This window comes from Hemibagrus wyckioides, linkage group LG05 (assembly GCF_019097595.1).
Source record: "Hemibagrus wyckioides isolate EC202008001 linkage group LG05, SWU_Hwy_1.0, whole genome shotgun sequence".
Lineage (NCBI taxonomy): Eukaryota > Metazoa > Chordata > Actinopteri > Siluriformes > Bagridae > Hemibagrus > Hemibagrus wyckioides.
This window is the reverse complement of record NC_080714.1, coordinates 13,757,954-13,779,052: the sequence shown is the minus strand read 5'-3', so window position 1 is coordinate 13,779,052 and position 21,099 is coordinate 13,757,954. Positions and strand designations below refer to the sequence as shown.

At 37.7% G+C, this 21,099-nt stretch overlaps 2 protein-coding genes across 3 annotated transcripts; one reads left to right on the top strand and one right to left on the bottom strand.

Moving 5' to 3' along the window:
- Window positions 1-106: 106 nt before the first annotated feature.
- On the top strand, window positions 107-12,292 carry rad9b (RAD9 checkpoint clamp component B). 2 transcript variants are annotated; one of them, XM_058389266.1, is made up of 11 exons: window positions 107-648; window positions 749-819; window positions 1,919-2,056; window positions 3,281-3,395; window positions 3,615-3,714; window positions 6,325-6,431; window positions 6,510-6,610; window positions 7,742-7,806; window positions 7,879-8,001; window positions 11,537-11,786; window positions 12,010-12,292. In XM_058389266.1, exons 1-11 carry the CDS (start codon window positions 615-617, stop codon window positions 12,157-12,159), a joined length of 1,254 nt encoding a protein of 417 aa, XP_058245249.1. In that variant the 5' UTR covers window positions 107-614; the 3' UTR covers window positions 12,160-12,292. The 2 variants fall into 2 exon arrangements, with proteins under 2 accessions (XP_058245249.1, XP_058245248.1); XM_058389265.1 differs by lacking the exons at window positions 3,281-3,395; window positions 7,742-7,806; window positions 7,879-8,001; window positions 11,537-11,786; window positions 12,010-12,292 and having other exon boundaries at window positions 3,615-7,722.
- Window positions 12,293-12,663: 371 nt separating this feature from the next.
- pptc7a (protein phosphatase targeting COQ7 a) lies at window positions 12,664-20,769 on the bottom strand. The gene is made up of 6 exons (XM_058390764.1): window positions 20,107-20,769; window positions 18,205-18,384; window positions 17,422-17,620; window positions 15,818-15,941; window positions 15,591-15,720; window positions 12,664-13,808 (listed from the first exon to the last, which is right to left on the bottom strand). Exons 1-6 carry the CDS (start codon window positions 20,306-20,308, stop codon window positions 13,750-13,752), a joined length of 894 nt encoding a protein of 297 aa, XP_058246747.1. The 5' UTR covers window positions 20,309-20,769; the 3' UTR covers window positions 12,664-13,749.
- Window positions 20,770-21,099: the final 330 nt, after the last annotated feature.

The window sequence follows — 21,099 nt, the reverse complement described above, 5'->3', positions numbered from 1 at the left end:
TATTTCACAGAAAGCCTTCAGATAATGAAATGCTTCCAGTGCATGAGGAGCTGCAAATTAAATGAGCTATAAATAAAATGCCATACAAAATGCCATTTTATGCACAGTATTCACAGAAAATGCCATTCCTCTTTATGCACAGTATTCATAGAATTTTTATGTGTAATTTTATTGCGCTTCATGGCTCTATCTAGAGGTCGTAAGTCCCGTTTTTTTTTTATTGTGGAACAGAAAATACCAAAAAATGCTCCTTTACCTTGAAAGTGTGAGATACCATGGACCGAATCACGTCATCCAGCAGGTGGCGCTCGGAACGCTCCTCACGTGCAGCACTCTCGAGCTACCTCGTATTTTACTTAGCAGGCTAGCTAGCAGTCGTTTGGGTGAAGTGAAGTGAAGTGAAGTGAAGTGAAGTGAAGAGAAGACTCACGGGGAATTAAAATCTTCATAGATTTTTAAGTAGTTAAAATTCATTTAACCCTATTGACAAGTTAATTTAATGAAATCTATATACTAAACTAACTAATAATCTAATGGTAATGTTATTCGTACCTAGCTGGATAGCTACCTTTAGGACCACACACTGGTGATGAGCATAAACTTCAGTGAAAAAAATGAATTGCATCATTGAAGGAAATGGTGTGAAAGGTAGAATTACTTCTCTCTCTCTCTCTCTCTCTCTCTGTTATTTTGTCTGTTATTATATTCTAAACTTACCTGCTTTTTTGTTTGATTGTTTTCCCCCCAGTTTTTGGAAAGGCAGTTCATGCTCTGTCGCGTATCGGTGAGGATATTTGGTTGGACCCACTGGAGAAAGGGGTAACATCTCAAATGCCCAGCACATCCTGGCTTATGCAATTCACCTTTATTTGCAGTCAAGTTTTTATTGTCATTTCAATCATATATATAGTGCAGTAATACAGTGAAATGAAACAAAATTCCTCCAGGACTATGGTGCTACATAAAGTTACTGGCACCTTAAATTTGGGTGCAGGTGAAGTCTCCATCGGAAAAAAACCTGTGATGTCCGAATATTTGTAGACCATTTTTTTCTGTGGATGTAAATTTGAGATCATCAGGATCTTGAAACATACTACAGGTGGTAACCTACACCTTCTGCCACAGGAAACCAGGTTTTGGGTAAAAATATTGTAAAACGAAAGAATTCAGAAATGACAGGTGTCTTGTGGCTGATGCACCTGCTCCATGTGACCCCCCCATACACACCAATCATATTATTTTATTTACAAAAATGAGTTGAATGAGTCAACATGCAACTGTTCAACATATTATCGAGTAGTAATGAGTTAGCAGTATGTGGACATGGGTTAGCACAAAATGTCGTACTTCAGACACTAGCATGCTAGATAGCCACTAATCATGCCACTAGATGCCTTCAGTGAAGGCTTCTTTTTGCAGCCTATCCAAACATCTTGCTATGGAGCTGATGTTATTGACCTCCATTGTGTTTCCTCTTTATCCACTTTGACTGAGCCTCACTCATAATTGCAAGGGGTTTTGTGAAAGGAGACTACTGCCCTCTTTTGCTGTTTTGCTTGCAGTAGAGGCACGTCGAATTTTCTAACCACCCTTTAAAATTAATGTTGTTAGCCCGGTGAATTGCCAAGAAGTGGAGACTCACTATCTTTTAGCCTTCATTTATACAATCCTCTGCATGACATCTTTGTAGGTAGAATTGCCATGGTTGGAAAAACCATATAATATAATATAATATAATATAATATAATATAATATAATATAATATAATATAATATAATATAATATAATATAACATAACATAACATAACATAACATAACATAACATAACATAACATAACATAACATAATAACTTGAATAATAAATATGAATGTAAATACAACTAATATAAGCCTTTTTCTCCTGTTTCATACTTTAAAGCTGGCTGTTAGGACAGTGAACAAGACCCATTCGGCCTATGCTTGCTTCCTCTTCTCTCCGATGTTTTTCCAGCATTATACCTCAACTTCAGACCAGGGACAGGATAATAAATCTGCAAAATGCAAAGTATCCTTAAAGGTATAAAATTCTAACTGTGCACAATTCCTTAAATATTTCAACAGAATAGTACATTTTACACTTGTAAAATATACTTAGCAGAAGTGGACAGATCATCAGTTCATTAGCTAGCACACCAGAATAATTAAAGGTCCAAAGTGCTTGCCAAGTCCCATGTTTATCTTTGCCCAGAGGCCAAATTAACTAGGTTCACAGTGATGTGCAATTATTTGCATTCATACAGGCTATGGAAAATAATCTGTATTAATACATAATACAAACTAATAATTTTCCTTTCACTGCTGTGATAGCATTTCTATCTTTCAACAGAATTGCACAGTGAAATGCTATGATGTTGTGTTGATTGCTTTTAAAGGTAGATTGGATTCACAAAGTAAGCGTTTATTTATTTAAAAAAAAAAAAGCTATTTCCTGCTGAATGTTGTTTTTTATTAAAAAGATTGTGTGACATATGGGCAATGCAGTGAAGATTTTGTTTTCCACTGCATGTCAGATATGAAAAGCAATAATGCTTATGTATTACATTCAAGCAATATTGCACAAGAAAAACACTGCATACCAGGTTTATGATTGTGAGTGAGATATTGTTTTTTTTAACAACAGTCCAATAAACAAGAAATTAATATTGAGAAGTGACATTTTGGTCACAAATTGTTGTTTTTGAAATGTTTTGGTCACAAATGTTGTTTTGCAAGTGACATTTTGCCCAGATGTTGTTTTTGCTTAGATATAGATCTTGAAGAATACACACTCATTTTATTGTATGCCAGACAGCTTGTTAGCAACTCACATTGATTTGTACATTCCCATTACATTGGTGTCCTTCCTTCCTTTTCATCTTTAGTTAATGAACTTAAGACAAAAGTCTAGATTTCTAGACAAAGGTTCTGAAAAGAATAGTTTGACATTTCCACTGATTTTCACACCCCTGTAGTAATGCCTCCTCCTGTAGTAAAAAACTAATATCCTGTATTCTGTTTGTCCGTCCCAGCTAAATTAAATGGTCACCTCTGCATAATATTGCTACAATTTTATTTATTTTTTTTAATTTTTTTATTAACAAACCTATTGGTCAGCTGTTAGTAGGCTGTACTAACAGCAAAAAAACAGTAAAATATAATAGACTCCATTTTAACATTCTGTACCAGTAAGAATATTTAGTAAGGATGGCATCCTATTTTTACTGCCACTTTTAACTTAATAAATTGTATATGTGTTCTTTAGTCGGTGCTGCCCCTCTTCCGCAGCATCACCATATTAGAGCGCAGTGTGTACAGATGTGAGATAAGTATCAACATCTTTGACAGCAGGGTGGTATTCCAGTTTAAGTGCAGAAATGGTAAGTTAGTTGTGCAGTTATACATTTCCAGCTCAAATTTAGTGTTATCTGTAGCACTAGGGGGCAGTGTGCACTAGCCTATAGCCTTTCTCTCACTCTAGTTATTAGTCTGATTCATTATGCTCACATATATCAGATATTGCTGCATGAATGGTTGGGCTTTTTAGTTGTGTGCTTTATCATATGTGAATGTATTACCTTGTGTTCAAAAAATTATAGGAATAACCAAGACACACAACTTGGGGTACCAAGAATGTGAAGCACTGCAAGCAGTTTTTCCAGCTCACCTGTGTCCCAACATTTTTAAGGCACATCCAAAGTAGGTTTATAACTATTATGTATAAGATATTTACCTATGAATAATTCATACTTGTCATTCAAACACATCTTCTTGAGTTATCATATATTGTCAGAGATAATTATGAAGTATTTATAATGATACAGTCAGGTCCAGAATGCTTGTAAATTTATTCTAGGAGATTATCAAAAGTCTTAGCAAAACTGTGTTTTTAGCAGTGCCTGTGTTGCAATTGCTGGCACCTCTGCATTTAATACTCAGTGTATAATCTCTCTGTATAATTTCTTTTTATGCAAAGCCCACCTTGAATATTCGTAGCCAAATAGCTTTATTTTTTGTCTGGGACCATCAAATAAATGTAAGCATCTAGCAAACTTCAGGTGTTTACATTTGTGGTTAGATGAAAGGAAGATTTTCTTTTGGTGTGCCTTCCAAATAGTTTTGGAATAGAGCTAATGTGCAATTGTTAACATGGAGACTTGGTGATATTATTCAAATCGTCAGCCTAACCATCATAGGTGAATGGGAGTCCCAGTATCCTAACAAGGGATATGGGCATTTTCAGGCATGTAGTGTTTTTTTTTTTTTTAAGCCTTATGTTGTAATTTCTTTTGTGTAATCTTTAATCTTCCCCATGTTGATGAAAGACTGTAATGATAGTCATTCAACAATAATGGGAATTATTATAGAATTATTAATAATAAAAGTATAATATACACCCAACTAATGCTTTATTAGGAATATTATACTAATACTGGATAGGGCCTCCTTTTGCTCTCAGAACAGCTTCAGTTCTTCACAGCATGGATTCCATGTTGGTAAATATTCCATTGAGGTCCTGCAGATATTTTCAGTGCAAATCTCCTGTTCTTCCACATCCTAAAGGATTCAGGATGTGGCATTCAAGTGATGATTCATTAGTATTAACAGACTCAAAGTGTGGCAAGAAAACATTCCCCATACATTACAAATTATGGTGACCTTGTACTCGCTGCATCCTCAAGCTTTCTGTTCTTGGCTGACAGAAGTGGAGCCCAATGTGGTGCATCATACAGGCCTAATTTTCTGTGTTTCACTGCTGCTACACAATTCACTGGTTAGATAATTAGTGTTCCTAATAAATTTTTTAGTGATCTTTTAATAACTTTTTGTTTAATAAGATTTTCTGGGGGTGTCAATAATTGTGATACACTGTTTTGTTTAAAAATGATATTCGGTGATATATTTTGTTTTGTAGCTGGTATGTACAAATTATATCTCTTATATACACTATATTGCCAAAAGTATTCGCTCACCCATCCAAATAATCAGAATCAATAATGTTCCAATCACTTCCATGGCCACAGGTGTATAAAATCAAGCACCTAGGCATGCAGACTGTTTTTACAAACATTTGTGAAAGAATGGGTCGCTCTCAGGAGCTCAGTGAATTCCAGCGTGGAACTGTGATAGGATGCCACCTGTGCAACAAATCCAGTCGTGAAATTTCCTCGCTCCTAAATATTCCACAGTCAACTGTCAGCTGTATTATAAGAACGTGGAAGTGTTTGGGAACGACAGCAACTCAGCCACGAAGTGGTAGGCCACGTAAACTGACGGAGCGGGGTCAGCGGATGCTGAGGCACATAGTGCGAAGAGGTCGCCAACTTTCTGCAGAGTCAATCGCTACAGACCTCCAAACTTCATGTGGCCTTCAGATTAGCTCAAGAACAGTGCACAGAGAGCTTCATGGAATGGGTTTCCATGGCCGAGCAGCTGCATCCAAGCCATACATCACCAAGTGCAATGCAAAGCGTCGGATGCAGTGGTGTAAAGCACGCCGCCACTGGACTCTAGAGCAGTGGAGATGCGTTCTCTGGAGTGACGAATCGCGCTTCTCCATCTGGCAATCTGATGGACGAGTCTGGGTTTGGCGGTTGCCAGGAGAACGGTACTTGTCTGACTGCATTGTGCCAAGTGTAAAGTTTGGTGGAGGGGGGATTATGGTGTGGGGTTGTTTTTCAGGAGCTGGGCTTGGCCCCTTAGTTCCAGTGAAAGAAACGCTGAATGCTTCAGCATACCAAGACATTTTGGACAATTCCATGCTCCCAACTTTGTGGGAACAGTTTGGAGCTGGCCCCTTCCTCTTCCAACATAACTGTGCACCAGTGCACAAAGCAAGGTCCATAAAGACATGGATGACAGAGTCTGGTGTGGATGAACTTGACTGGCCTGCACAGAGTCCTGACCTCAACCCGATAGAACACCTTTGGGATGAATTAGAGCGGAGACTGAGAGCCAGGCCTTCTCGTCCAACATCAGTGTGTGGCCTCACAAATGCGCTTCTGGAAGAATGGTCAAAAATTCCCATAAACACACCTAAACCTTGTAGACAACCTTCCCAGAAGAGTTGAAGCTGTTATAGCTGCAAAGGGTGGACCGACGTCATATTGAACCCTATGGATTAGGAATGGGATGTCACTTAAGTTCATATGCGAGTCAAGGCAGGTGAGCGAATACTTTTGGCAATATAGTGTATCTCTCATATTTTCAACGAAGTATTAACCCAATTTTTGGATATCTTTAGGGATCTTTAGATACGTCTTGTTTGATATGTTTCACTCAACATAAGAGATTTTGGTATTTTCTCAGACTTCTCAGTGACATTGTGGTGCACTTCCCTGTCTCACAAGAGGAAATCACACTATCCATTTCACCCACAAGGGTGATACTAAAGAATTACTTTGATGAGGACAATGGTCAGGAATTTATTTAATTGATTTTATTTTCTTAAATTTTCTGCTTTTGTACTTAAATTTTTAATGGTTTGCACACAGATCGCATCATGTTTACAGAGATGTTTCTACATCCTGATGAGTTTGACTACTTCCATCTCAGAATGGACTCAGATATAACCTTCTCTCTCAAAGAACTGAGGGTAAGAACTAGGAAATCTTTTTGACAGTCAATTAAAAGAATAAATTCAAGGGCTATATTGTGGAAGAGGCTTATGTGTGTATTCTGATGTTATAAGCATGTTGATGGTTAATGCTGTAAATAGTTCCAGTAACAATGATTTTTTTAGAACCTGTTCAGAATACATACTACAGTTGGCCCATGGTTGCACACAACATACAGTGCAAGCAAAACAAAAGTTTGCAGTGAGTTTGGCTTATAAGTGAACACAACACAAACAAATTGACAAGTAATAATAGAGCTTTGATGAATGTGAAATTCCATATATGAGATGCTCTTTTGCCAGTTAGTTTTTTGCCAGTTCAAATCAAATGTCAACGTGTGGTGTGTTAGAAATGATGTTAGCATTTGGCCATAATGTGCATTTGTTGTAAGAAAAGTCAGAGGTTCTAGGATAGCTTGTTAATATTCATTTTCTTATGACTTGCTTTTATCCAGTTGCTTGGATTTTAGCATTCATTTATTTAGGTAATTATAGGTACACAGAAGACCTACAGGACTCAAAATCATGAAATTGTTTTCCACATAGGATGCACATACTAAAATGATTTATGCCAGATGTATGTGATATATATTTTTATTCGCAGATGCTGTTAGTCTTAATTAGATTTTTTTTTTTCATTTAGTTTTATATTGAGACAGAATTGCTTTAGACCTGCAATTCTTAGTCTAATACTTAGTCCTGAGCTTACTCATATAACCCCTGACTCGGATTTTAGTAGCTTGGAGTAATCAGTTACATGTGTCTGGACTGGCTGTCCTGGATGGTATCTTTATAGAATGCTGTGTGTATGTCAGTGGCTGATACAAAAAGACAGATGTCTGGACTCAGCTGCATTGCTGGGCCACTAATCTGTCACAGTGAGTTACAGAGTTGGATAGAACACAGTGTCCATGACTGATTCTAAGTAAGTAATACATTTGAATGGAGTGAGTAGGGGTCATACAATCCTGTATCAGGTCAGTATGTTCTAAATAGTTATATATTGTAGATTGCTGATGTGATGGATGGTAATACTCTTTCCTGATGTCCTAGACCTTTATTATTATTATCAAGACACAGCTAGTTAAATATCATGCTCTTGTTTTTTAGGGCTTGCTGACATTTGCAGAGTCGTATGGCCTACAAGTGTCTGTCCACTCTGGTTCATCTGGAAAGTAAGGATGCATTTATTTAAGTATTCAAAATGCATTGGCAGACAGTGATTAATACTGAGTACTCTCTTTTAGTCCTGTGTCATTCAGTTTAGAGGATATGTTGCTGGAGGCTGTAGTAGTATTGGCTACACTAGTGGCTCCAGCCAGTGAGAATCCATCGCAGGTGTCTGTTGCCCAGGAAGCTCCAGCACACAGGTGACACATTGTCTTCCACTTTAACAATTTATGATATCAGATACATCTAGAAATGATATATACCTCTTATATATATATATATATCTCTTGTCTGTAAAAAAGTTGCTGGTGTGACCTAATGGTAATTTTTTTTATAAGGTGTGTATATTGAGGACACAATTTAATATTTCCAGGCCACAAACGAGAAGATATGTTGTGGACATCTAATGTGTTATTTGAATCCACAACTTAATATGTATGCCGTACTTAATATGTAGTCCTCAATTAATCATTTGGTGGGTACAGGCGAAAAAATGATTTTTCTTTAATAAATTTGGGTGACTCGAACCGATGTATGTCCATGTTGTCACAAATGTGACACACCTGTTCATGTTCATATGTGTCATTAAAAGATTGAGTTATAACATTATCAGTTAAGTCTATGCTTATCATGTGGCCAGAATAGTCTATGGTGTAATGGTGATCAGTAGTAACATTAAACCACTGGCAGGTGACATGTCTAACATTAGTTAAGAGGTGGGATATATAAGCATCAAGTTATTTTTTGAAGTTGACTTGTCACAAGGAAGGAAAATGGACAAGCATAAGGATCTGAGTGACTGACAAATGGCAAATTTTAATGACTATATGACTGGAAGGGGGACATGGTGACTCACACCCCTTGGATTAGGATTTCTATTCCTGCCTCCACCATGTGCGTAAAGTTATATCTGATGAATAACATTTTCATTTGCATCATGTGCATCACTTACCTGGGGAATAGCATCAGGCAAGCTGGCAGAGGCAGTGTGATCTGAGCAATATTCTGCTGGGAAACCTTGTGTCCTAGCATTCATGTTGATGTGACTTTGATACATACTACCTAAACATTGTTGCAGACCAAATACACCCCTTCATGCCAGCAGTATTCCCTAATGCAGTGGCCTCCTTCAGCAGGATAATGCATCCTGCCACACTGCAGAATTCTGCAGGAATTGTTTTAGGATCATAACTTAAGGTGTTGAATAGTCTATTACTTTGTTTACTATAGTAGTCTTATACTTTGTTTACTCCTTGCATCTTAAGGGAGTTTCCCAGGATGCCTTACATATAGAAGATGAGCTTTATTATTATTATTATTATTATTATTATTACTACAATTTCTTTATCTATTTCTATCTAATAATTTACAAACATTTTCTTTTTCTTCTTTTAGTATGTCCAATAATTTGTTGATGTTTAAAATGTGTAAAAGATGTGTAAAACTGTAGTCCTTGGCAGGAAAAAGCTTTTTCCTGCTTAAACATTTCTTTTCATAACATTTCTTCACATTCATCCAACTTAGGTATTTTGTACTGACTAATGAAGAAATGAAAGAAAAAAATAGAACCATTTAATGAAACTTCATTAAATGGTTTTTGCATGAAATGATCATTACATAAAGGAAAAAAAAGGCTAATATAATCTAAATGAGATGCTGGAAGAAAGGTTTGAAACACATTATGCGCATAAATATGCTAATAGTTTAAATATAAACAGCTGTTTGCTAAGCAGACACTTAAAGCATAGCATATTGTTTAATATGTTACAGCTAAGATAGGTCAGGGTATGGTAACATAGCTCCTAAAGGTAAATAGTAATAAACCTAACATATTTCTTTATTTTGTCCAAAACATGACAGAATAGTATGGTTTGACTACCATTCTTCCTGATAAAGCCCTACATGGATTGCAAGTTTGTTTTTTTATCATGTAGTTCTGTTTAGTGCTGAGTAACATGGTTCACAAACTATGGCTTCAATTTCAGCATTGCAAAACACCGGACCTGAAACTGTACCTGTCACCTCATTAGCTCTGATTTCATATATTCCTCTCTGTTCCTTCTGTTGATTGTTCCTTACTTGAGTCCCTGATTCCAGTAAATTGTTCACCCTGTGAAAGCTTTGACCCGTTATTATTGCTTCTCTTATTAAAGGGTATAAATATATGGGCATAATACTGTAACAAATACTAATTTAAAGCACTGCATTCATTCTATACATAAGTGTATAATGTGTCATAATCAAATTTATCAAGAAAACTCATCAGTGAATTGCCCAGTCATACTTTTAAAAGAAAAAGTTTTACACTATGCACTTTATGTGGCTAGGATAACTTACTTTCAGTCCTTAGCTCTGTGTTGTTTCATGTAGCACCATGGCCCTGGAGAAACATTGTTTCATCTACTGCATGAGCTATACATGAATGAAATGACAATAAAAGCTTCTTGACCTGACATGTCTGCCACTCATAGTAGTAATTTTTAATAGTAGTATTTTTTTAATTTTCCACATTAGTAGCAGGTGGAAAAATTTCTCTTCTAGTAGTCATGGCCATCCAAAAACAGAGAGCTGCACCTCTTTTTATCCTTCCTGCTACTCGAAGAGAGTAGAGAGTAGCTGCCACCACTCTGATTGCTCCTTTCATTCCTTTCTGCTCTTTGTCTCCAACCCATCTTGCAGTCACATGCACGTTGCTGGTCCATAGAGGGTGTACCCCCTCGGCAGCCTGTCTGTGTTTCCATGCCGCACCCCAGTTTGGTGCTGGAAGATTGTTGATGCTTATGTGTCTGGTAAGGGATAAAAAAAGATCTCAAAAGAATTTGTAATCCACCATTTCACTGTCCAGAAAATCATTTATAAGTGGAGAACATTTAAAACAACAGGCCATGCAAGCAAATTCACCCCAAAAGCAGACCCCAAGATGCTTAAAGACGTCTCCAAAAACTCTAAAATATCATCACGGGACCTTCAGCAAGCTTTTGCTACAGTTTATGCCAAAGTACATGAATTACAATCAGACAGAGACTACACAACTTTATTATAGGAGGTGTGCAAGAAGGAAACCTTTGCTGTCTAAAAAAACATGAGGGCAAGAATAAAGTTTCCCAAAGAACACAGAGACAAAGGCCAAGACTTCTGGAATAATGGGCTTCAAACAGATGAGTCTAAAATTTTATTATTTGAACACCATAACAGGGCAGGTTTGGCGTAAACCAAAAACAGCATTTCAACAAGTGAACCTCATTCCAACTATGAAACATGGAGGCGGAAGTGTTATAGTTTGGGGATGGGAGAGTATGGGAGAAGCACTAGCTATTAGTGAACAAGTGAAAACAAAGTGATATTTTGTTGTTTACATGCAATTACATCACTTTCATCTACAGGTACAAATTAAAATAAGATCAGAAATTGACATGTTGACATTTCTTAATAAAGAACTGAATATTTAATGGCGTATCCTAATTTTTTTATGCATGACTGTATATATCAAACAAGTGCTTTGTTATCATTAGCAATATAGCTTCTATTTAGTCATTTTTGGAAAATGTGAGACAATGCTTCACTACTTAAGTCACATTAAAACTTTTTAATTGACAACAATGCTTGATAAACATGACAGACTGCAGGACATTCTTTCTAAGTAAAAATTAGAGTAATTAAAGTGTTTAAATATTTTCAAGACAATAATACAGCATTACACTGAAAATAAAATGTCCTTTTCATTCTTATTTACAGTGTAGTGGGTGTTTCATTAAATGAGGTGCCAGAGGCTACTAATGTAAGAATCCAATCAGTCCCCATCCATTCAGCTGAGGAGCAGGTGGCCTCCAGTCAGGGAAGTCCATTCTTCAGACCAGCTTTCCATGTGAAGAAACTTATGCAGCTGGTTGGGGGAGAAGAGGTCTTAAAAAAATCCAAATCTTCTTTGAATGGAATGAGCTCTGGATTTGCTTTCTCCACAGAAGTAACACCTGGCTCTTTCAAGGTTTAAAAAGTGCTATATACCAGAATTCTTATGACCCATTGTAGGAATGTCATAATTTCATTAAAATGTGATATGGATTAGGGCAATATTCAATTTAAATGTATATTCAGTATTACATGTTTGTCACTTGTCTCTAATCTTTGAATTATGACACAAGTTCTTAGGTATTTTGACACAAAGGAAATGTGCATGGTCTAGTAGCAGTTTTCCTTTCATATTCCAGATCTGTTCTCTGCTTTTTGGGGCTGTAACAAATGATCAGGAGGAAACCATTAAATCAGACCTACCCAGTTTGGTGTATGCCAGTGACACTGAGGATGAGAGCTGGCATAGAGGAAGAGCAAGTCAGATAACAATCAAGGGACAAGTGTAGAGGTGGGAGAATAGGGGAGACTACATGAACATGTTTTTTTGTTGTAAAATGTTTTGAGTGTGATATTCTGTTATATGTAATTGTTATGGCACTAAAGATTTATTACTTTTGAATTTTATTTCTATGCCAATATGTATACATAATTTAGATATTATTTTGGAAAGTAGTGTTATAACAGATTAACTGGTAAATAAAGTCAGTATTAGAGTTGTGATATTACCAATTTTCTCAAAAGAATCTAAACACAGTTCACTGGATGAGTTTGTAACAGTATAGATGAGGAAGCACTCCATTTACATTCATACATTGTGTAAAATCTGTGCCAAAACAAAATATGTGGCTCTGATGATCCAGTGTGCTGACCTGAACAGGGAGAAGATGAGGGACAACAACAATGTGAAGTACATATAAATGCACAGCACAACAGAACCTCACCTTGGAGAATTCAGTAGTGTATTTTGAGCTTCTATTAGACAGACAAAACATCACACAGCTAGAAAAATAAACCTTTATTAGATCATGTCACACATCTTAAAGCATTCATAGGTGCTAGCATTTACCCTGTGCATTAATAGTGTACACCTCAGAGAACATTTAAAAGTATGATTACAAAAAAGGCGAGAAAGAAACATTTCAACACACAAATTACACTTATAAAATATAAGTTATATTCATATACATGGGTCTGTTTCTTAATGCATACACAGATGTACAGCAAGTTTGTATTTACTTTTTAAGTACAGTATATCACTCAAGTACACATGCATGCACACACAAAAGCATGTGAACTTTTAGTGGTTAAAGGAGCATGAAAAGATGTTCTCCTCATATGATAAAACCTTGCAGTCTCTTGCACTCTTAGTACATATTAACCACACTGAATGGAGAAATTCTAGTCTAATATTTAATTAAAACTTCCAAAAAAAAAAAAAAAAAAATTGAACTGAAAACTGAACTGTTTCCTTATCCATGGTAGTACAACTTCACTTTACCTGGGTTCCTGAATTGTGGTGTTCTGCATCAGTGCAGTGCCAGATTACAACCAGATTGACTAAGACTATAGATGAGCTATTAAAAATAATAATAATACAGGGCCAAACTGACAATTGTCAAAATTTCATTGTGATTCACGGTCACTTGGGTTTGTCATTGACATCACAACATATTAAGAGTTTAATGTCTCAAGACACGCAGTCAGAAACTCCTGTCCTGGCATAATGATAATTTTCATTATCATCTCCAATGTTCATTCTTTCACTGGTTGATATCAGGATGCATTTCCTGCATATGGGTTAATGTCACAGTCAAGTTTAAACATTGGCTACTCTTTCTTGTCTTGTCAAATGTTATACTACGTGCTCTGTGGTTCATCTGTAAGATGCTTTAAGGTCTCACCAATTATAATACAATTCTAATTGTTTTCATACTTATCATTTTCCTTATAAAGCTGCAAAAGCCAGAGTGTGACAAAATATAAAATCCAATGAAGAGGATCAGGATTTGGTCCTTGGCAAAGACAAAATTATTTTGCCCATCCTGCCAGCAGGAAGCAACAGCCACTCCAGGGAATACGTGGAACACTGCAGTCACTCAGTCTGTATACTCAGCAACAATAGACAGTAGGACAGTAATGTCATCTGGCTTTCCTCCTGCAGAGAAATAATGCATAAATACTTATAATTTATTGTGGACTAAAATCAAGTGTTTCAGTTTCATTGTCCCCTATAACATCACAGAGGTCAAAAAGAAGCACAGTGTAGTCAACAGTGTTACGCTATCAACCCATGTTAGCTTTCACCATTCCAACTTATACTCTTTGAGCAATATCCATCAAAAATAGCCAAACAAACCACTAAAAACGTTAAGTATATGCTACCATTAAACTACAGTTCTGGAAAAAATTAAGAGACCACTCCAATTTTTTCTTAAATCAGCATCTCCACGTGTATGACAGCCATTCCATTCTAGTGTTAAATTCCAACAGAAGCATACACTCTGCTCAATAAAGTACTGATTATGTGATCTGAACCAAATTTTATTTAACAAGGAAAAGTATGAAAAAAGAACACTGCTGTTGTCAGCACTATCCTCTTCCAGTAAGACCAGCTAGATGGCAAAAACATTACTAGTAGTACCTGAAAAGTAATTGGAGTTAAATAATAACTATTGTTCAGAAGAGTGGAAAAGAAAAGTTTTGAGTGAGGAAAGGAAGGGTTAAATTCTGGCTTAACTTGCAGAGGGATAAAGTGAGCATCAGGTTGCCTCCATCTTTAAAATTTCAAAAGACAGCAGTTCATAAGAACAAGGTCAAACTGCAGACATTGGAGACAACAAAGCTACAGACCAGCAGATGGCGAAAACAACTCTCTACTGACCAGGATGACCGCCAACTCATTTGAATGTCACACAACAACTGTAGGATGACATCAAGTGACCAAAAAAAAGTCAAACGGCAGCTGGGGTGAAGTGCATGGTGAGAACAGTTTGAAACAGGCTCCTAGAGGCAGGGCTGAAGTCATGCAAAGCTACAAAAAAAAGCCTTCATCAATAAGAAGCAAAGAAAAACCTGGCTGAGTTTTGCAAAAGACAATAATCATGTAATGATTAGACAGACACCTGGAGAGGCCTACAAGCCACAATGTCTCCCACAATTTGGTGGAGGACTGGTGATAATCTGGGGATGTTTCATCAAGGCTGGAATCGGGCACATTTGTCTTTGTAAAGGGCACATGAATCAAGCCACCTACAAGGTTGTCCTGGAAGAAAACCTGCATCCTGACAATGTTCTCCAACTCTGAGGCTTGGTGCTTCTAGCAGGACAATGCTCTATGCCACACAGCCAGGTCAATCAAGGTGTGGATGGAGGACCACCCCATCAAGTGTGGCCATTCCAATCACCAGCTCTGTAATGGCCAGCCCAAACACCAGACCTGAAAACCTCTGGAATGTGATCAAGAGGAAGATGGATGGTCACAAGCCATCAAACAAAACTGAGCTGCTTGAATTTTTGTGCTACAAGAGGCAATAAGTCACCCAACAACAATGTTTTTTTTTTGCAGATAAATGTTCTAAATGGCAACGTGTATATTTGGAATTTAAAAGAAATGTCAGTAGTTCATAGAATAGAACACAAAAGTTCATTTTACTCAAACACACACCTATAAATAGTAAAACTGTTAATTTTGCAGTGATCCTATTTTTTTTTCCAGAGCTGTATGTCAACTAAATAAAAATATCATTGTATAGTTTGTGTGTCTGTAGTTTTCTGTTGTGAGCTATACAAATTATTACACATTTTACACAATACATTAGACTTTCAAAATGTAGAGATTTCAAAAAGTGCAGTATCCCCAACATAAATTGCACCTAGGTCTGGAGAAGTGATGAATAACCTTTGTTTTAAATTCAGGAATTTTGTAAATATTACTTACCTCTTACATTCAGCCCATTGTCACAAGCAAACTGTGCAAAAGGTGACATGTAATTGGGGTCATATGCCAAAACATGGGCCTGTTCTGCAATACTCTTGGCTGTCTGCTGGATGCTCTCATAATTGGTATTCTAAAACAAAGTATAGCATATTACCCATATTATTTCTAACCACTTAGAGAGAAAGCAGTTCTGCACAGTTGTGATCATCAAATGTATATGACAGTACCTTGAGCTTTTTGAGTTCTTGTAAGATCATATAGTCTGGCATGTTGTCAAAGAGCCCATCTGTGGCTGTGAGGATAATGTCTCCTAGCTGGACATCGAATGATGTGCTGTCTGCAGCTTCAGGACTGAGAGTGAATCATACATTATTGTGTGAAAAGCCGTCTGAAGATAACTGATGGTGTTACAGCATTTGCTACATGAGATACCTTGCTGTCGTCAGAGCTTGTAAACTCTTTCTTACAATTGCTACCATAAAACATTCAAATATTTTTATATAATACATTAACCAACACAATTTCTATTAAGTTATAACAATTAAGCATATTTGCACTTGCTAAATAAATTGCAATCCTACCTGAAGCATCTCATGAACATTATGGTACCAATATTATATCCTTAATCAAATTTTTTGTTCAAGAACGCAGCCAGATTAACACAAATTTGGTAAGCTTCTCCACGTTTTTACGTATGAAAAAAAAAGTAATATGATGCTGGCACACCCTTTTGGTGCCCATCAAGGAGAGAGCTCAGTGTTTGCTGAACACTATGAGATCAATGTTAAAGCAAATTTCCCAGTTTTCTAATTTACTAGTGGTTTGAGGCCAGATTTACATACTCAAAATTGAAAAAAAAAAACATGTCAGTGATTCAACAAGTACATACATTGGAAATACATATGGGGCTCTAGTCCATTCATGTGCATGATCTGACTTTGGACAACTCTCCCACTGGCGGCTAGTCCACTATCTAATAACCATTACAATTACCTTCATGATTAAACATAGCATGGCCCCCAGGGCATCTTTGCTACCTTTGTAATGTCATATGAAATATGACATATGAAGTATTTCAAAGCATAGAAACACTTTAATTGCTGCAAGTATTACGATTCATTGTAAACAGAATATAGTATAAAGAGATAAAAAAAAAAAAAGACCTTATATGTCAGCCTACACTATATGGCCAAAGGTTTGTGGTCATCTTACCATCACACCCATATGTGGGTCTTCCTTAAACTCTTGCCACACAGTTGCACACGCACACCAGTCTTTGTATGCTGTAGAGTTACAATTTCCATTTACTGGACCTAGGGGGCATGAGAATGCCCGTGTCCAATGCAAGCTCCATAAACACATGTCTCATCAAGGCTGGAGTGTCCTGCCCAGAGCCCTGACATCAACTCCACTGAACACATTTGGGATGGACTGAAACACTGACTGCACCCCAGTCTTCACCAAATATCAGTGCTTAACCTCACTAATGCTCTTGCGGCTGAATAGACAAATGCCCACAGCCCCAGTGGATAAGCTAACTACAAAGTACTTAAAGTAACAAAAAGTATCTGAAATGGGATGTTCAAAAAGCACATGGGTATTATGGACAAGTGTCCACAAATGTTTGGCCAAATATTGTACCTGTAGAAAAAAGATGTATCCTAAGCAGTGTTATTGTGTGTTATTTAGCACCTTGCTGCTCCTATGCTAACAGCAAGGATTACACATCATTCGAACCCTGGCATAATCCTGAGATCTTTCCATAAGATTGACATCTTGTTCTATGATACTTTTTCTCTGTAAAGAAAGGAAGAACAAAAAGATTCTTTACCTGTCACTAAGAACAGAGCCCTCTGCCTCTGGGGGAGCGATTGAAAGCTGGAAGGGTGTGTTGAAATAGTGTTGCTGTTCATCAGACCTGTGCACTACCTCCCCTCCTCGCACAACCAGGAAGCCAGAATCTCCCAAGTTTGCCGTGTGAAGCCGGTGACTTTGCCTGTCCAACATCACTATACAGGCTGTGCTGCTTCCTGGAAGGAGATATAAGAACTGTCTGAAATGTAGCCTACTTTTGATTTATAGAAAAGAAAAAAAAAACACAGTTAAAGAAGAAAAAGCCAGAAATAGAAATAGTATAGAAAAGTGTATGTTTGTGTATATAAGATGCTAAGGAATATGGTAAAATTAGTCATAACTTGAAAGCAATATATTTGATTCAAATATTATGTATCTGAATCAAACAATATTTGTAGAATGGTTACATCTCACTTGGAGTTTTACGGCACATACTTGTACATGCAGAAGATTTCAGAATGAATCCTGCATGCAAATCCCTTCAGAAAACTGTCTTAAAAAGTCACAACGGTACACAATGTCTGAAAACGTTCCTGTGTGCATCAGTTCACTATTTAAATAAATCACTCTGTACACTGACACAAACTGTAGCATATTACACTACATTCTTTTTATAGAATTTTAATGTTACATTTCTATATCTACAACTGGAGCATGCAATCTAGACCAGCCTCAAAAGAAACCTTGTCTGACGTGGCTAGCGGCAAATAATTTTTTTTATTTACGCAAACTAAACAGTCGGCATAATGCTAACACTCACCTAATAGAGGTACTTTGTTCTGAAGGAGCTCATAATAACTGGTAGTGAGGATTCCCACAGGGTTGCTAGGCACAAAGTGGCCTTCCTTGACCAATTTCTCACATGTCCTCATGAGAGTTCCAGAGAACAGAGAGGGATCTACTCCATAATCCCGCCAGCCACCCACTCCATCAGCTACACCTACGAGATGAAGAGGGCATCAGAAGACACATCAGATACTGATCAAAAAGCAAAACAAACAAGCAAGATGCTGGAGTTACTCTTCACATCACTGTTAATTGCTGGAACCCTGCATGCTTCAGCAAACCCTAAGGTACCTGCCCATTACAAGATATATTATATACTAATATACAGAGATCAGTCATAAAATTAAAACCTGTCTAATAATGTGTAGGTCCCCCTTAAGGGGACACACACTGCCTCTGCCAGCTTGCCTTCTTCCCATAGTGCATTCCTGGTGCCATCTCTTCCCCAGATAAGTGACACACACACACACACCTGTTCATTCACATGATGTAAAAACAAATTTCATTCATCAGACCAGGACACCTTTTTCCTTTGCTCCATGGTCCAGTTCTGATGCTCATCTGCCCTTTCTATGTGCTTTGAAAAGTAGCTCTTCTTTGGGATTGACAGGTTAGCTTTTGCTCCCCAAATGCATCAGTGAGCCTTGGGAGCCCCTGACCCTGTTAACATTGACAAACACCATTTGTCCCTCTTTGGACCACTTTTGGGAGGTACTAAACACACTGGAAACATTCACCAAGGCATGCAGTGTGTACATGCTTTGACTCAATCGTCTAATTTGGGACTTCTTAAAGTCACTTAACCATTAACACACTGACTGAGAACAGACTATTCACTTGCTGCCTAATATATCCCACCCCGTGCCAGGTGCCCTCGCAACAAGGTGTTCTTCACTTCACCTGTCTGTGGTTTTAATGTTATGGCTGATTGGTCTACATCACTGCATAAGGATTTGTTATGTAAATATTTCACCTTTATATTAACTGCACTTTAATAAGAAGGAAAACACTGACCAAGTGAGTCTTGTGTTCAAATGTTAACTGGTGCTTGCAGAACTACTGCCATTCAGCGTCTGCTGTTACCTGGATCTGAATCATTTTATGCACTGCACGATTGTCTTACTGGATAATAGCACAAATAACCAAAAGTACACGTGTTACTGTTAAAGTGGCCTGTAAAGTTTTCTGCACATTTGGATGCACTGACAATACAGGAGCTTTTGGTCCAGTTCTATGACAATCATAATGAGTCTGTCATCACCAACCCAATAACAGCCTGGTGTAGCTTTGCATCATGTAATATGCTGACTAGACTGCAGCATATTGACAAATAGGCTATAAAGCTAATATGAAGCTGGAAAACCAGTGCTGACCCCTAAAACCAGTTAACCTCCCTCCCTCCTGAAGCAAGCGCTTCAGCTCTGTGTGTGTGCATCAAATCCACCAGATAGAGAAATACATGCAGACTTATAAACTTTGTGATCCTGTGAAATATTCTGTGAAATAAATGCGTTTTCTACTTAAAATACTGCTCTCTGTGTATTTATTGTCTTATTGTAATGTTTATAAGCGCACAAAGAGCTCAAAAACCTAGTGCACTTAGCCAATTATCATTGTGATTCTATCGATACGCTGGCTAGCCAAATAGCTAGCTTGGATTAGTGCCACTTTAAAGTCACAAATATGGACTTACATAAATAAAATAAAATAATAAAAAAATAAAATATTACCCTTTGCACAAAACTAGCTAGCGAACACTACCAGGTCCTAGGTGCTATCCTGGTGCGCTGGGGGTTTGTTGTCCAGCTAGCCGCAGCCAACTGACTCTTTTAGCTAATATAACACTAGGACTGAGTTAACGTTAGCAGCAACTTACCTAAAACATCAGCAGATCTGTGTCGCGCAATAAACCAGGCGTCATCACCGTAGCACATGCATTTCTTTAAAATGCCCTTTCGGAAATCTTTCCCATATCCAAAGCTAGCCGTTATAAGGCTGTAATCGCGGCTGTCTGTTTGAGAAAGGCCGCTGATGACAGCCCGGGCCAGCAATCTACCGCAGGAGAGCACGGACAACATCCCCTGAGCTCCAGCCCAAACCGAGCTCTAATGTCCGGGGCTTTGCCCGCTCACTGACAGCTGCACTGACTCTGGACGACGGGGCAGTGAGCTCTGAGCTGAACTGGAGGAAGAATTATAATGAAACTTGCTGCTCTGTCTGTCTGTCTGTGTGTCTCTGTCTCTGTCGCTGTCTGTCTGTCTGTCTGTCTCTGTCTCTGTCTGTCTGTCTGTCTCTGTCTCTGTCTCTGTCTCTCTCTCTCTCTCTCTCTCTCTCTCTCTCACCGGTGATGAAATGAACACTCTTTAAATTCATTTATCCTCCGCATTTTGTCCCAAATGTGTCTTTAATTCTCTAAACACTTTCAAATATAACAAATATCCATTCCCCTGACCAGCTTCATCACACAGCTCCTCCGTATGCTCTGTACCCTATTAACTAGTTACATAACACTACAGTTAGCCAGCTAGCGAACTGCAGGGAAACTAGTTAGCGTCTTGTGACCGAGTGACGTCACTGCTGCGATATTCGAACAGCTTTTCCTTTCAGGGACAACACGTGCATAACTAACCACAATGCACTTTACACCAGGCGTAAGCTTTCATTAATCTGTTTAAATGTATTTGGCATTATGTGTTTTTATGCTTATTTACTCAGCTCAACAGACGTTGTTGTTACACACTGCGACGCTCTGCATTCTATTGGTTTAAATGAAGTTTTGCTGTACAGTGTTGCCTGCACTTTTCAGGGGAAAGTAGCTAATGTGTAAATCAGAAACCCGTATGACGTCATGGACGATGTAATGGACTGT

Excerpts from the sequence above, each read along its gene's own strand:
- rad9b (XM_058389266.1), top strand. The coding sequence starts at position 615 with ATGAATTGCATCATTGAAGGAAATGGTGTGAAAG. Across the intron at positions 3,396-3,614 it reads CCAGTTTAAGTGCAGAAATG|GAATAACCAAGACACACAAC; the intron begins GTAAGTTAGTTG and ends AAAAAATTATAG. Across the intron at positions 3,715-6,324 it reads ATTTTTAAGGCACATCCAAA|ACTTCTCAGTGACATTGTGG; the intron begins GTAGGTTTATAA and ends GTATTTTCTCAG.
- pptc7a (XM_058390764.1), bottom strand. The coding sequence starts at position 20,308 with ATGTTGTCCGTGCTCTCCTGCGGTAGATTGCTGGCCCGGGCTGTCATC. Across the intron at positions 18,385-20,106 it reads CAGATCTGCTGATGTTTTAG|GTGTAGCTGATGGAGTGGGT; the intron begins GTAAGTTGCTGC and ends TTCATCTCGTAG. Across the intron at positions 15,721-15,817 it reads AAGAACTCAAAAAGCTCAAG|AATACCAATTATGAGAGCAT; the intron begins GTACTGTCATAT and ends ACTTTGTTTTAG.